The 16843-nt window shown below is 51.5% G+C and overlaps 1 protein-coding gene across 12 annotated transcripts in view; it reads right to left on the bottom strand.

Annotated features, from left to right (window-relative positions):
* Positions 1-16843, bottom strand: part of EP400 (E1A binding protein p400) — a 100765-nt gene that overhangs the window by 5704 nt on the left and 78218 nt on the right. For 8 of the 12 annotated variants that reach the window (XM_041728492.1, XM_041728497.1, XM_041728502.1 and 5 more), the window contains 10 exons: positions 16611-16689; positions 16268-16519; positions 15192-15240; positions 15008-15117; positions 8746-8953; positions 8445-8614; positions 6446-6664; positions 4387-4582; positions 3854-3978; positions 1710-1856 (listed from right to left, as the gene is read on the bottom strand). In XM_041728492.1, the coding sequence (XP_041584426.1) occupies positions 1710-1856; positions 3854-3978; positions 4387-4582; positions 6446-6664; positions 8445-8614; positions 8746-8953; positions 15008-15117; positions 15192-15240; positions 16268-16519; positions 16611-16689 (1555 nt within the window). The remainder of the gene's footprint in view (positions 1-1709; positions 1857-3853; positions 3979-4386; positions 4583-6445; positions 6665-8444; positions 8615-8745; positions 8954-15007; positions 15118-15191; positions 15241-16267; positions 16520-16610; positions 16690-16843) is intronic. The other 4 variants (XM_041728495.1, XM_041728503.1, XM_041728501.1 and 1 more) reach the window with 2 other exon arrangements.

Raw genomic sequence — 16843 nt, 5'->3', positions numbered from 1 at the left:
CCCTGCACAGTGACCAGAGTGACAGTGATACAGATAAGTGCCTGTGCGTGCCGCTCCGCCAGGGGCCTGCAGGCCTTGCCAGTGTGGTAAAGCAGGAAGAAAGGGGCAAGGGAAGAGGAAGATGCCAGCCACCACTCGGCACAGGCCACCTGTCCAGGTACCAAGGATGCACTGGGGGCCACAGACCAACTGTCAAAGGAACAGGGCTGATCAAGGCAGCCAGATGCAAAAGCCAAGGTGCAAAGAGAAAGGCGCAGACGTCACACAGAAACTCAGAAACACACTATGACAGAAGTGTCAGGAAACACTAAGTACTGAGGAACCAATCCAGTACAAGGGCTAAGACCTTCCTGGAAAAAATTCAAAAAACCTGGTCAGAGGGCACTGAAGGAGCCAAACAACCAAGGATGCATGGCACTGATGAGTCTGCACTCAAACTGCAAAGACACAGCCTCCCCCAGATACCCGGAGGGGGTGCAAACTCCAGCAACGTGCCGCCCAAGCCTCGTAGTCCTAGCAGTCCTGGTAGGAACCCCAACAGTTCCGTTCCTGGTGAGAGCTTAACAAGCTGACTGGAAACTAACAGGAAGTGCAGAGAGCCAGGGACAGCAGGATGTTCCTGACAGTCCGAGGCAGGCATGCCCCATGGGCCAAGTCTCACTACATGGCCAATGGGACGGACATGCAGACACCACGGTGCTAAAGAAAGCGCCATGCACAACACTACACACGATTTATGCTAGTGTTGGGCTATGGATCAGAAGAAAGGAGCGTGGAAAACAACAGGGTATTCTAATGGGAAAAATAAATTGAATTCTGTTTTATATTGTCTGGAAAAGCCCATTCCAAGAATGTCAGAAACCTCAGTGTAAAAGAAATTACAAAGTTTTTAGAAGATGAGAACATGAAGACCTCTGGAAGGATTTTTATGCAAGACACAAAAACACTAATCAGAAACAGACTGACAAATTCCGATATGTTAAAACTACTAACTTCTGTTCGTGCAGACACCACACAGTTCAGTGCAAAGAAGACAGGCCATGAGCGAGGAGAAGCCTGTGAACAGGACTGAGACCTTAAGGCTAACACCCAGAATGGGAACAGCGCCGTGACACTCAACAGGCGCTTCACAGAAGAGGAACCCAACTGACAGCAGAGTCATGCACAGCAGGACTGCAGGAGTCGCCAGGACACGCTGGTGGAGGGCGAGGCTGGGTGGAGGCTGGCAGGGCTGGCGCCACTGCAGAAGCCCAACAGACGTGCACACGCTCACAGCACCGCTCACACGCATGAAGCAGTCACACTGCTGCCGAGAGGTGGGTCCTGTCCCACAGCATGCGTCTCTGCTGTTCCCTGTACCTTCTCTAAGTATCCCCAGGCCAGGAGCAAAGCCAGGAGCAGCCCACGCAGCCATCAGCAGCACAGCAACGGACTGTGTTGACTCACTAACTCCAGGAAGACATCCAGACATGGAGGACACCCCTCAGAAACAGACCTCGGCATGGCCCCCCAGCCACACTGCTGCAATCCAGAGGCAGCAAAGCCAGCGAGGAACGTCAGGGGGCCAGCCATCTTTGAGGAGCTCCATTAATGGGGTGCTGGTTTCATAGGAGTCTGCCCGTCCTTATTCTCTGTAGCCCATGTGCTAATTACTCACTTTCCCAGGCACCTCCTGTTCTGTGACCCACCTTATGCTCAGGTGTGCTTACCTGGATCTGCGTCTGCACCTGCTGGGTCCCGGCCAATTTCTGGGCCTGGGAGATGGGTGTGGTAAGGAACTGGGTTTTAAGGGCTGGCTGGGTGGCATAGGTGACCTTCTGTGGTTGGCCTTGAGCAGCAATCTGCTGTGCGGTGATCTGAAGTAGAAAAATTGCCCCAGGTTAGAGCCAGGTGAGGCTGTGACCCCTTCTCAGAACAGGGTCTCCCTGTGGGCCCCCATGGCCCTCATGGCCACAGCATGACCACCTCCCACCCCCAACACTGCCTGCCTTTCACCCATTCCTGAAGCTGCCCCCGCAGTGTGCCTGGCCTCCTCTGTCGGGAAGCTCCCTCAGAGACCAGGCTGGAGTTTGTCTCTACATCCTCCGCACACGTGGTGAGGTGTCTGCTCATCACGTGAGTGAACTTGACCAGAATACAAAAACCATGCACATGCACTTTCCTGAATCTAATTTTAAGATCTGGGCATACTTTAAAATACTTAACAAAAGGGATAACAAACCTCTACGCACAAGCTTTGCATGTTTAGCCTGATTTCTAGTTTTCTTTGCTGGAAGAATGCAAATCCTATTCAGAAGGCCATGCATACACGGTCTGTGTGGTTTGTGAAGCCACCGCTACACACAAATATCTTCCTAATGTCTCAGAAGTTTTCTTTCAAATCCTGTGAACATCAGACCAATGCTATAGCTAAAGGTCTTCCATTTCTCTCCTGGCAGGAAGCTAAGCCTTCTCAATTACCCAGGCCCCACTGCTGGCACCCTTGCCCTCCTGTCGTAATGCCTCCAGCATGGCCAGATCTGTGAGCTGTCCTGCATCCCTAAAAGCCCCAAAGCCCAAGGATGTGGTGTGTCCCTCCTGGAACTGTCTGCCATCAGGGAGAAAGTGGCTCCCAGAGACGAGGGTACTGACCACTCTCTTCCATCAGGGGAGACATACCTTTCTTCCTGGCTGTGGCTCTCTCCGGAAGAGAGGAGGAAAGTATCTGAAGGGTACACATCCGGCATGGTGGGCTGCTGCCAGGACAGCGCTTCTCTGGGCCCCATCCTACGCTGCTCTACCATGTCCCAAGTGGTTCTGCCCTTCTTGCCTCACTGCCTTCCTTGCTCACGCTGCCATGCCCTCCTAGTGCTCAACTCACCCAAGGCTGCCGAGGACCGCTCAACTTTTGACTGTCCCTGTCCCCACAAAGCACAGTGGTGTCAGGGACTGGCAGTATCTCAGCCCCCACCAGATCTGAGCTCAGCTCCTGCAAGCAGGAGCAGCGACGCTCAGGGAAGAGCTGTCCGACTCTTGTGGGACACTGTACCGTGCCCCACATGCGATGATCAGCTCTGCGACTCTGAGCCTCAGTTTCCTTAAAGTAACATGCAGCCGTGCTCTGAAAACTGGCAGCAGATGCCCTCAGAGCTCCCAGCACACACAGGGAGTGATAGCTGCTCCACCCTCAGCCTGTGTGTCCAGCTCCAGTTCACAAACAGCAGGTACAACACTCAGTGCAAGCACCAAACGTCATCATCTGCATGCTGGGCCGTATACTACCAGGAAGTACACAAAGCAGAAGTTCTGGATGACAGGGCACCTCACACTCTGCTCCTGTATGTCAGTACAGCATCCGCACAGGGCACAACCTGAACACACGGGCCTACAGGAGGCTCCGCCTGGACACCTGCAACAGCTCAGAGCTAATGCTCAAATGTCAGAGTCAGCGGGACACTGACAGGACTTCACATCAGGCCCCTCTCCCCTTGCTTCCCCTCTCTGCCCTGCATGTACAAACAGGTAAGAATGTTAGTCCCCACCCAGCTCCTGGCCAGGTCCTATCTGTGTGTGCACATCTAGAGCCCAGGCAGTCACGCGGCGAGCTACACCTGCACCCCTGGACCCCCTCTGGCCGTTCCCAGCCATGCAATTCCACAGCTGACTTCACAGCTCCCCCATGAGCTCCTGTGACCACCTTCTCCCTGCAGGGCCTTTTAGCAGCTCCCACCCCAAGAGCTCTGTAAGCCAAGTGCACAAGCACAGGGTCGTGTGTGGCTCCCGTGCAGCACTCTCTTGTCCATGCGCCCAGCAGGAGGGCCTGGCTTGGCCTGAAGACAGTACAACGGGAGAACCACATGTAGACAGCCGGTACCTTCTGCTGGACTGCCGCAGGGCCCGGAGCGGCCTGCGGCTGGATGGCTTTCTGCTGCTGCACAGCTTGTTGCTTGAGCTTCAGCAGCTGCTGGACATGTACAGGCTGAGCCACGACGGTCTGTCCTGTGAATAGTGAGCCCATCTTTAGTCACAGAGCTCAGTGGAAACAAGGGTCTCAAACCTCCCTGAAGCTCCCTCAACCTCCCTGAAGCTCCCTCCACCTCCCAGACCCACTGAGTTGTTCCCACGGACTACTTTCTGGAACTACGTGAACACAAAACAGCCGTTTTGCAGGTATACTTAAAACGTCTGTGAGCCCATTGGGACGTTCAAACAAAGGTGTTTGTTCCAAATGTCAACAGATTAGATCAAGGGCTGAAACTTGTACTAGCCAGAGGGTGCCCTGACATAACTGAAAGGGGCATCTGGCACAGAAGCCAGCAGGGTGGGCATCTGGCACAGCCAGCCAGCCTTGCTCAAGGCTCTCAGTGGGGCAAGTGGGGGAGGGAAGGAGCTGCACATGATAGGCACCTGTGGCTTTCTGTGGCTGCCCAATGGCCACACTGATCCCAGCGACGTTCATGGGCAGGGTCGTCACACCTGGCGAGGAGACCACGGCCGCAGGCACGGACACCACTGGAGGCTTCGCCAGCGCCACCTGAGCGGGCTGGGGCGCCTGAGCCTGCATCTGCCCTTGCGCCTGCAGCTGCGAAGGGGGAACCCGGGTCTAAACAGTGAAAATAATGGGAGAGTCCAGAGATATTTGGGATACTATGTGTCTTTGCAAACATTCCCCCACAAGAGGTCAAACAGTGAGAAATTTACACATTCACAAAGGTGAGAAGTGGCTGTCAACTGAAGGGACACATTTCATTGAGGGCTGCTCTATGCCTAACCCACCACTGGCGAATGCCGGGAAGAGGGCTTAGCAAGACCCACATCTGCTTGTTCACACTGAGGCTCAGACCCTGCTATGTGGCACTGGTCTCCACTGTTCCTCCTTCTGGCTCTTGGACCTCAGAGAGGCCCTATCGATAGCCACATGTCCTACAGACACCCACTCCTCTGGCTGCGCCTGAAGGTCAGCCTACCGTCCCACCCTCAACCACTGCTAGTGACCACCGCCTGCCGGCACCGCTTTGTGCTACTTAGTCTCCACAATGCCACCAAACACTCGTTTCCTGAAGTTATGCTTCAGAAAGGAAAACAGACCTGTCTTACCTGTATAAGCAAGCACTGAGACTACCTGAGACAACACAGAGAAGTAAAAGAACCCCTAGCCCTAAAACTACCCACACATGAATGTGAAAACCGGTATTTAGCCCATCAGATGCTGTTCTTACCTGTGTCGCTTGCTATGGTGGGACTCACAAATATCCTGTAGTCTGTTTCTCTGCCTTTTACAACAATCCTTCTCCAAAGTTGCATGCTACCCCAATGTGTGGATGCTCACCACTATTCAGACAACTCTAGCTAATGGGGACCTGTCTCCACTAACACAACTGAAACAGCAGGACTGCGCCTCCATCTCATTGGATTCGTTCTCTACTTCATGTGAGAATGGAAACAGGACCGCTAGGTAAAGCGGTGACTGCACCTTGTAGCTCAGTGACTAGAAGCCCTCCCAGAGGAGAAGCCACCCATCTGGCCAATCTCACATGAGGAGCATGCCTTCCCCATGCCTTGGTTGGCACACAGGGTCGACACCCTTCTCCTTTGAATTTGCATTTCTCGTGAACACAGATGAAACCAAACTTGCTTTCCCAGTTCCTGTCCGCTTCTACCCTGCTTCTTACAGACATGAAGTGGGGGTGAGGCACACATGAAGCCAAGCCTGAGCACCCTGTGCAAGCTGTAGGGTACTAGCTATCGGATTCGGGCAAGTTACTTACTTGACTGCCTCAGTTTCTGCACCTACTACACACTGGAGTTTATGTGAACATGCCCATGCTGGCTTCAGCAGCAGTCTGTGAGCACTGACCACATGAGAAATACAGAGCCTAGGGAAGTGCCTGGCCTGGAGCAGGGGCCCTGGCATCGGCCATCCCTAGTGCCAGGACAGGGGCTCCCCCAGCAGGGCAGTGTCTGGCCCACAGGACATTTGACTTATACTTGTTGAGTTTAACTGATCCTCCCAGACACTATTTTCACCGCGACATTCTGCTCTTGTTCACAAACCTCGAGCCTCTCTGCCTACAGAACAGTGATACCAGAGCCTGGTGTTCAGGCCTCACCCACCTCCCTACACAGGTCCCATTCACCATAACCTACGCTCCAACTGCATGGGCCTCACCCCCATAGAAACCTCGCCCTTGTGCACAGCCCAGCCCGCCCCCACCTCCTCCAGCTGCCCAGCCCGCCATGAGCTCTGTGATGCTCACGTCCTGGGAAGCAGGATGACGTAAGTGCCCCCATGTGTCGTGTTTCATCCTCTCTGAGGACAACTTAAGCTCTTGGGGGAAAGCGCACATCTTCTACTTTCCTTGTAGGTCTGCCAGAACACCTAACACGGTCCTCAGCAAGCAGTAACATTCAATTAAATGTTAAAAGACATAGCTTTGGAAAAACAAATGTATCAACTGGAACTTACGAGCCGGGCCACCTGGAGGTTGGCCACGGTGGTGCCCGTGAGCAGGGCTCCGGGCCGCGGGGCCGTGACCGTGGCCAGCTGGGGGCTCTGCTGCGGCGTGGGTGGCGGGGCCTGCACTTGCACTTGTGTAGCGGGCTGTGGGGGCCCTGGCGGGGCCTGCGGTGGGGGGGCCTGCTGGGGCAGCTGCAGTTTCTGCTTCTGCATTTTGATCAGATGTTCCTAAAACCCAGATAAAGTAGCTTTTCATCAATATTAACTGCGTTCCATTTCTTATAAATCTTGGTTTTAAGTTACTATTGTACTATCCATTAAATACCAAGGTAGACAGTTGCTAACACACAATATGCAAACCATCCTCCAGAAGCTTTCTGACATTTTCAAATGTTCCTTTATTAAAAACTAGCATATCACTGATGATAACCAGAAATGGTGATTCTGACAGGTCAGTAAATTCATAGCAAAATTTCTGTTTTTCTCACTTACAAACAAGTTGATTTAAGTCTGTAGCACTATAAAATTTTAGAAAGTCTTAAAATCATGGTCCTTCCTGAATTTTTAAAATTTATAAGATGTGTATCAGCTCTCAACTTTTTATTCTATTCGTTTCCAAATGAATACTTAGATGGTAAATAAATCTCGTCTTGAGACACCTGGGTGGCTCAGTGGTTGAGCATCTGCCTTCAGCTCGGGGTGTGATCCCGGAGACCTGGGATCGAGTCCCGCATCGGGCTCCCTGTATGGAGCCTGCGTCTTCCTCTGCCTGTCTCTTCCTCTCTGTGTCTCTCATGAATAAAAAAACAAAAAACAAACAAACAAAAAAAACTCATGTCTTTAAAAGAAGTGAAAACATCAAGATGTCAAAATAGCTCAAAAATATTTCAAGGAATCAATTTTCTTTTTAGAAAACTACTGGGTAGTTCATGACTACCAGATCTCTCTCGACATGCTGAAAACAGTAAGGACTCTGAAACTGAGGAGAGGGCAGAGTGGAGAATCCAGGCACAGGCAAACAAGCGGCTAAGTGGGGCTCTGGCAGCTGAAGGAGGACATGCAAGGGCACGAGCCAGCTCTCATATCCTGGGGAGAAGCAGGAAGGGGAGGACAGGCCATACGTGTGTGTGGGGGTGGGGGTGGGGGGTGTAGGTGCTGGGCCAGTAAGTTTAAAATTCAGCGCTATCTCTCAGACTTCCACGGTGACAGGCATGTTCTAGATCTGGCCTGTACAATATGCTAGCCACAGCCACACATGGCCACTGCACCCTTGAAATGTGGCTGGTGCAACGGAGGGGGTGAATGGTTTACTTGGTTGCATTTCCTTCCTCTCGCGCACATCCCAGGGCCTCACTAGTCAAGTCTCAGCTCAGGGCCTACACGCCCTCACAGCCCTCCAGCACGCCCCCTGTCCCCTCTGTAATGGAGAAGGAGCAGGCCCAAGGTCAGGTACTTACTGTGGCAGGCCCGGCAACTAGTTGGAGCTCTACAATACTGTCTCATGTCTACATGTTTGTCCACTCACTTTCCATACCAAGCAAGAATACTTCTCCATGCTGGCAGGAATACAGTATTTCCTTTCAAAATGAATTCATTTACATACATAGCTGCACAGGTCGTGTAGAGGGTGGCAACAATCGGGACTGTCTGTACTCAGCACCGCAAATGAACTACACATGAAGAAACCAAGTATGCAACACTTCATCTCTGAGACCGTCATTTCCCACCAGCATGTTCTCCAGCTGGGAATGGAACCAAGCTGCCTTCTACTTCTCGGGAGCCTGAACCGCTACTCAGAGCACCAGACAGCAAGCAGAAAGACAAGTCTCCAGAGCGCTGTCAAAAGGCCACGCGACCATGAGGTGGCACTGTGTGGAAAGTCATTTTTAGGGACAATACAAGCACACTTCCCACAAAGACAACAGCAGACCTGTGCAAAATACACTTCCAACTAGGTGACACGTGAGGCCTCGGGCAGTGAGTGTGTGGTTTCCTACAAGATACTCACCGGGGTCAACTTGCCGACAGCTTTGATCTGTGCGGGTGACGGGGCCTGGCCCTGAATCTGCGGGACCTGCACCTGAGACGGCGGTGGCGGTGGGGGCTGCTGCTGCTGCTGACGGAGAAGCTGGAAGTGTGCAGGTGTGATGGCCTTCCCAGGCAGCTGCACTCCTGTGGCTGGGAGAGGGTGCTCTGTTACTCGGCGCACGCACATGGCCTGCCCCTTCTCCCACAACAGACGCATGCTCGTGTCCTCACCAGTTCAAACGTTAAGACGGGTCACACAGGAAAATCCCACCTGCCCTTACCTTGGGACACCTGAGTCACCAAAGACCGGGTTGGAGTCTGTACTGGAGTCAGGCTGGTAGTGACCACAGCTGAGGCTGTCACAGAAGTAACTGCTCGAACACCCTGGGTTGGTGCCAGCGACACAAGGTCGGATGTGGCTGTGGCCGGGGAGCCAACCGCTCGAGGCTGGGTGTGGACTACCTGGGCAGGAGCAGAGCCTCCAGAGGTCTGCAAGAAGCAACAGGGAAGCCGTCAGGTCACTCCACGCTATCCTTCAAGGCTTCCGTGTGTACCAGAGAACACAAGAGGACACCCATCTCTACACCTGAGGAAAAGGAAGCACTCTCCAGAGCTCAGTGCTTTCACAAACTGAATGATGGAGGGAGGACGCTGCACCTGTGCCTTGAGCTTCAAAGTGGGTCAGTCACCACAGAAAAGCCGTTTCAGATGGCAACGCTCCTATTCCCATTCTAAAAGGCTGCCCTGTCCCTCTGTTGTGACTTGAAAGAGTCTGGTCCCCAGGAACATTGTGAGGTTCTGACTATCCTCCAGATGCCTGTGCTCACTTCCCCAAACACACAGTGTAAGGTCTTGCTCTCCACCACTGCCCCTTTCCCACTGCCCTTTCTCCCACTTAAGGCTTCTTTTGAGCAGCCCTGCTGCCTCCTGTGCCCCACACTGACCTTTGGAGCCACAGCCACACCAGTCCCACCACAGACCCCACTGATTCCACCTCTGAGACTGCCCATGAACATGGCACTTGCCTCTGCTGGCCCCTCAGTTTGGGCGGTCAGGACATTCTTCCAGACTGTGCAGCTCACTCCCAGCCCTTCCACATGTCCCTACTCCTGTGTTTAGCTAACGCCAATATCACAAGCTGTGTTTTCTATTCAACCCACCTGGCTCCATGTGTCTTCAATCTCCTTTCCTGCCTTCGTTCACAGCATTTTTTTTCCTCCTCCCACTTTTCCCTCCCAAAGTTTGGAAGTTACACTTTTTATTCTTTTGGTGACTCACCTAAAAATTATACCACCTGAGTGGCTCATGTCATGATCTCAGGGTCCTGGGATCAGCCTCTGCTCAGCAGGGAGTCTGCTTCTCCCTCTTCCTCTGCCCCTCCCCCACACTGAAGCTCTCTCGCATGCTCTCTCTCAAATAATTAAAAAAATTATACCATGAGTACTTGCCAAAGTCACATCAACATCTCACATTTTTCCTGAACAACAAGAGTTCAGAGCATCTCAGCACCTTGGGCCTTGGCTCACTACAGACCACTGTTCCTGTGTAGCACACTGGTTGTATCAGCCCTGCAGGGACTTTCGGCTGCTGTGAGATCAGTCTCCACCTTGACTGTCCATGCGCTTACTCCCTCTGCCTCGAGCTTGTCCTCTAGTACAGACCCACCTGCTGCTAGCTCTGTGCTCTTTCGCTGTTTTCAAAAGAGGCAGAGTACCAGGGTCGGGTGTGACTTTCTTTCATTAGCACAGAGATGTCATTGCAGAGGCTCTGAGAAGGAGGCTGCTGTGTCTCTGGCTGCTCTGGATCCTCTCTGCTGTCCACACTGTGCAGGCGTTGGCTCCTTTCCACCGTCCTGGGTCAGGCTTAGTGGGAATTTCTATATACACTGCTCAGTGTCACTGCTCAGTTCTGGAAAACTCTCACATCTTCCATACTGCCTTTGGCCGCCCTCCTCCCCAACTGAACTCTGAGCTGGCCTTCTGCGGCCTCACATGCACCCTTCTGTGCAGCCCTTGCTGTCACCCTGCACTGCATTCAGGATGGCATCTCCTGACTTATCCCTGGTTTACTCATTCTCTCCTCAATGGTGTATAAACACAGCCCATTACCAGAGTTTTTCCCCCCAATTCTGATAACCATACTTTTCATTTCCAGAAGTCCTTTATAGTCAATCCTTGAACACTGTGGGGGTAACAGGTGCCAAGCCCTCTGCACAGTTGAAAATCCACATACAAGTTTTTTTGACACCCCAGAACCTTAACTGCTAATAGCCTACTGCTGACTGGAGGCCTTAGGAACACATACTTCATATGCTGCGTGTGTTACATGCTGCATTCTTACAGTAAGTGAAGCTAGAGACAAGAAACCAGAATGGCCCCTGGCGCCGTCAGAGGAGTGTGGGGCTCCTGGTCTCGGGGTCATGAGTTCGAGCCTTGCATTGGGCTCCACACTTGGCATGAAGCCTACTTAAAAAAAAAAAAAAGAAAAAAAAGAAAGAAAGAATGCACAGCTCTTTTGCAATCGATGCCCACGGACTCCACTATCTCAGGTGGGAATGTCTGCCCACCATCTGTTGCTTCCACTGGAGTCACTCTTTCCTCCTGTGCTTGGTTATTTTCTACCACGTGCCACTCGCTACACTGGAGAATCACCTGCAGAGGTTCTAGGGAATCTAGAGAGAAGGCAAGTTGCTCCAGAGCACCTGCACCTGCTCTGGCCACCTACCCTGGAGCACTGCCCACCCAGGTCCACTTCACGGGCTGCAAGGGGTGTGGGCACCCTTTGAATGCCACGTCTGCTCTAGCTGCAAACTGACAGAAGGCTGGTGTGTGGCTGCAGCTCTGCAGGCTTGTCCCATCCAGCCTGTCCAGACCCTCAGCTAACGGCAGGGTGGAGGGCAGGCGGGGTTTACTTCTGCTCCAGCCCTGCCCCAAGGGCTCAGGCTCCGACTCCTAGCTCAGCACCTCCCTTCAGTCTCTCCCCTGGAATGGGCCAGCTAGAGTCGCCTGTCCCACGAGGTAAAATGTGCTCTGCAGCAGACTCTGCCTCACTGCGCTATTATTCTGGCTTTCTTCTCTTAGATTTTGCCTTAATAATTATTATTTTGTCAGCTCCTTAAAACTTTTAAAAAGATTAATAAACATGTTTCTATCCAATTTTAGTTTGTTTCATTTAGAGAACAGTATAAATAACTCACTTCACCTTATTACCATAAACAGAAATTCATTCCTGGACTTCCAAAGTGGTTTTTACTCTGCCTGAATCCCGGCTACTACACACCCGTCACATCTCTGCTCAGAGACTATCAAGGGCTCCCAGCTGCCTAGTGAACAAAATTCATATTCTTTAGCCAGATATCCAAACTCTACGACCACTCATGGTGCCAAGCACACACAGCCATGCAGAGCCTCCCAGTGGGTGCAGGAGCCACTGCTTCTCTGTTAATACATTTGTTTGTGCCCCCTTTAAACAGACCTACTTGATGTGCCTTGAACACATCACACCTTTCTGGGCTGAAGAACCATGTGTGTGGATGACACTGTCCTGCTCTTGGGAGCCCAGAAGGCCCCCCCTGTCATCTGTACCCTTCATGGTCCAGCTCCAGGACTAGAAGAGCCCTAGGAAAGCATGCCCTGTGTCTGACTCCAATTTCTATTCCTATATCACAAGGAAGAGTATATTGTTTGTAAGATCTACTCAAAAAATACATCATGGGTGAACTACTTTATCTTCCAAAAATACCACAAATAGCATTAGGTCTTATTCAAAATAAAACTTGACTTATGCTCAATGACTTGAGCATTGCACTCTCATATGAGGAATGGTATCGGTCACAGAGAATGGTTTTAATGCCACATGCCTACCTAATAGCCTTTGTTATTTATTAAGATGGCTGAATCACAAGTGGTTTATTGCAAAGGTTAAAGAAAAATAAATAAAATAAATCTAAGCCACACTCTAGAAAAACTTTTAATACATGTTGTGTTAGAGAATATTCTAATTTTTTTGAGCAAGATTTATTGAAGTATAATTTACATACAGTACAATTTACCCACTTCAGGTATACGAACCTATGGTACCACCACAATCCAGACACAGAACATATTCTGTTTCCTGTCTCTATGATTTTGCCTTTTCCACGTTAAATGGAATCATGAAGCATACGAGGTTTTTTGAAACTGTCCTCACAGTAAAATGTGTTTTAGAGTCGCCCACCTCATTGTCTGGCCCAGCAGCTCACTCTCTTTATCGTTGGGTAGTCCTAGATAGTGCCCATGTATCTACCAAAGGCTGTCTGGGTTTCTTTCTTACCAATTATACTTACTCTTTTTCAGTAAGTATAATTATAAATAAAGCTACTGTACACACTCATGCTCAGATTTTTTTGTGCAGATGTATGTTTTTACTTCCTCTGAGGGAAAATCTAGGTGTGGAAGTGCTATGTTGTACAGTAAGTGTACATTTCATTTTATCAGAAGTGGCCAATTTCCCACTTGATGCTAATATTCTGTGTGCTGACTGTGGGCTCCAGTCAGGTTGCTTCACTGCCAGTGTTTGCTACAACCAGGTTTTTGTTTCTAAAGCCCAGAAATGTGTGGTGGCATTTCACTGTGGTTAGTTTTTCACTGGGGGCAGGCGCAGAGGGAAAGGGAAGGGATCATAAGCAGGCGCCATGCCCAGCACAGAGCCCAATCCCACGATTCAGTTCACGACCTGAGCTGGAATAGTTGGACGCTCTCCTGACTGAGCCCCCCAAGGTCCTATCTCACTGTGGTTTTCCCACGACTCCCCTGATGCTAACATTGAATATCTCTTCACATTTGTTTGCTATCCCTGTTGCTTCTTTGGTGAGATAACCACTTAAATCTTTATCCATGTTTTACAGTGTATTTTCTTTCTTTTTTTTTAATAATAAATTAATTTTTTATTGGTGTTCAATTTACCAACATACAGAATAACACCCAGTGCTCATCCCGTCAAGTGCCCCCCTCAGTGCCCGTCACCCATTCACCCCCAGCCCCCGCCCTCCTCCCCTTCCACCACCCCTAGTTCGAATCCCGGAGTTAGGAGTCTTCATGTTCTGTCTCCCTTTCTGATATTTCCCACACATTTCTTCTCCCTTCCCTTATATTCCCTTTCACTATTATTTATATTCCCCAAATGAATGAGAACATTACAGTGTATTTTCATATTACTGAAGAATCCTCATTTAATCTGCAAACTGGTCCTTTATCATGTGTCCTACAAATATTTCCCATGCTCTCCACTGTCTTCATATTTTTCAAACAACATGTGTCGCTGATTTTTGATGACGACCACTTAATTTTTCTTTCATGATTCACAGGCTTTGGGATCCTAGGACATCTCTGCCTAAACTAAGGGAGCAAAGATGTTGTCCTGTGATTTTCATCAAAAAGTCTTATCATTTTGTATTTTACACTTAGGTCAATGATCCATCTTGATGGACTTTTCATACCTAGCGTAGGCTACAGGCCCATGGTCTTGCACATGGCTACGCAGCTCTTCCAGTACCACTTATTGGAAAGACTACCCTTTCTCCTTGTATCCCTTTGGCACTCTTAATGAAAATCAGTTGACTACATACATGGGGGTTTATTTCTGGGCCTTGTATCCTATTCTGTGGAGCTATGTCTGTCCCTTTGCCAAGGCCACCCTGTCTGGATTACTACAACAACTGACCTTTACAGAAAAGACACTTTTCAGAACCCGACAGGGCCACCCTTCTACTTAACAGAACAGTGCTCAGGCAGGGCACGTGTTGCCCTTGGAAGTGTACCTAACCTGAAAAAGGAGACACAAATTTAATCTCTTCAATCTCAGTTGTTTATTTCTGCTGTTTATAGTGAAGCACTGGAGGCAAGGACATGGGCTGCATCTGTGGATGAGTGCAAGGTTTCCGCTGGTTCTGTGCTCTGAGGGTCTGACAGGGCTGTCCTGATGCCCAGGTTTGACACCTCCCTGCTTCCCACACATGGGTCTGGACCATCCCTCTTGTGCTCCACCTGGCCCCTACACACTCTGGCAATCATGCGATGGCACCTGGTGTGGTACGATGCCCTCCTCCGGTCCAGTTTCCCAAAGAGCGCCCATCTCTGCACCCCCGTATCCCGCAAGAGTAAACCTGTCACGCTGTACATGAGGAATCCTAGCAGTAGAGTCAGCGGCACACCCTCAACCCTACCTTTCTCCTCCTAGAATCGCTGTAGGTAGGGATTTCCATACCACACACTCCCTTAGCAAGAGCACCATGTGAGCCATTTCCTGAACCCCTGAATGTTCACATTATCTTAGGAAATTCAAGCTGTGTCAGTACTTCCTGCATTGCTGGGAAATTTCTCTACAAAGCAAACAACTTCCTGGATACCCAGTAGGCTCCGTTGGAAGAGCATATGACTCTTGATCATGAGTTTGAGCCCCATGTTGGGTGTTGAGATTACTTAAGAAAAATTTTTTAAATTAGAAAACAATGGAGTCCTAGGTCACGCAGGCTACTGAAAGTGCCCAGGGGCAGGGATGACTCACGGTCAAGGCTCCTGGTGCCACAGGCGAAGCAAGGCGCTTGTTAATGGACTGGAAGGTGGCAGCAGGGACCCCAGCGATGGTGTTGACGATGACATTTCCGCTCACTGTGCCTGCAGGGAGAGACCTGTGAGGCAGGAGCACAGGAAAACACTGATTTCTGATGGGGGCATCCCAGGCTTCTTACCCGTTGGCATGCTTGTCCCCGTGACAGATGTTTTAATGGCTCCGGCCTGCTGGAAAGAGAAAAGCATTTGAATTGGAGCACAAGCTCGCCCCTTCACAAAACCTCCAAATGTTTCCACTTCGTCAGAATCACGTCCACACTCCTGCCTGACTACACGGCCACACGGGCCCCCCACCATTCCCTGCCCCCATGCCCCATGCCAGTTCTGTCCCTTAGTCACAGAGCTCTGGCCTCACCTGCCCTCCTGACCCCGCCCCCGCCCCCCAAGCTTGGGGCCTCTGGTCTTACTGCTGGCGCTCTCTACCGATGGACCACCATCATTCAGGCCACAGCCCAGGGCCAGGAGGCCCCGCACAGAATCCCTCCCTAACCACCCACCACTCCACCCATAGGCCATGGGAGCTGGGGCTGAGGGAGCGTGCTTTCTGACCAAAGAGCTAAACTGCCCAGGCTGACGCAGCAATCCCACCCACCATGGCCAACAGAACCATAAACGAGGCTGGACCACTCCCACACCTGGCTGGCAGTGCCAGGCAGCAGGGTTTCCCCATGCAGTCCCAGGCATCCTCCCCACAGGTGACTGCGACATCCGCGTCACACAGACATGGGCACACAGAGCAAGGGAGTATACCGGGGCATGATAGCCGCAGCACAGGCTGCATGAGATCACGAGTCTCCCTTTCTTCCCCTTTCCTGTGTGTTTTTAACCCATCTTCTCTGATGGGCACTAAAGATGTATGCACACGCGAGTGCAAGAGTCAGGAGAAGGGAAGCTTGCACGTTGGCACAAACAGTATCAGCTCTGCACCTCTGCAGGGTGACGTTGACACTGACATCTCACAAATCCCACCTAACTCCAAACTTCCTGGGTCCCTCCACCTCCCAAACCTCCACTAACCAACCTGGCCTGCCTAGAGCAGCCAAAGCAGGTGAGGGCGCCCCTTTGCTCACTCACTCCCCCAACCAGGGAAAGTCTTGGCCTTCTGTGGTCTCTGAGGAAGACATACTGGCGTCTGAACAAATCCTCCCACCCGTGTCCCCGCAGGTGTCCGCGCCCAGGAGAGGCACCTTCTTACCAGCACAGCGGCGCTGCCCACTGTTGTGATCGCGGGAGGCACCTTCGGTGGGGGCTGTGTGGGCTGCGCCTGGGGCTGCGCCTGGGCCTGCGGTTGGACGGCTGGCGGTCCTGCAGGCTGCTGGCTGCCTGCCGCCTGAGACTGGGGCAGAGGTGGGGGAGGCTGCTGGGGCGGCGGGGGCTGCGGCTGTGGTGGGGGTGGTGGGGGCTGTGCCACGGGTGGCTGCTGCGCCTTCTGCTGATCGGCCAGCGCCTACAGAAGCAGAGAGGAGAGGGGCTATGGGGACAAGCCCACCACGCCCACCACCCCAGCCACGTCCAGGAGGCCCTAGCTCCTACTACACCTTTTTCTCTTTGGCAATTCGCTCTGCTCGGAGAGATGCAACCTGAATGGGAGGCAGTGGTTTGTCGTAGTTGATCCCGCTGAAAGACAACAGCAGAGACAGAAAATAAATGGACACAGTCTAAGGAAGACGAACACTCGAGAAACCCAAAGCTCTTGCCTCCCAAGCTGCCAGGTGGTAGGAGGCAGCTCCAATCAAGCTCCCTCGCAAAAGAAAAAAAGCTGCATGGGTCA

Source organism: Vulpes lagopus, chromosome 14 (assembly GCF_018345385.1).
Source record: "Vulpes lagopus strain Blue_001 chromosome 14, ASM1834538v1, whole genome shotgun sequence".
Taxonomy (NCBI): Eukaryota; Metazoa; Chordata; class Mammalia; order Carnivora; family Canidae; genus Vulpes; species Vulpes lagopus.
Note: the sequence above shows the minus strand (reverse complement) of the source record. Positions and strands in the feature narration are given on the sequence as shown.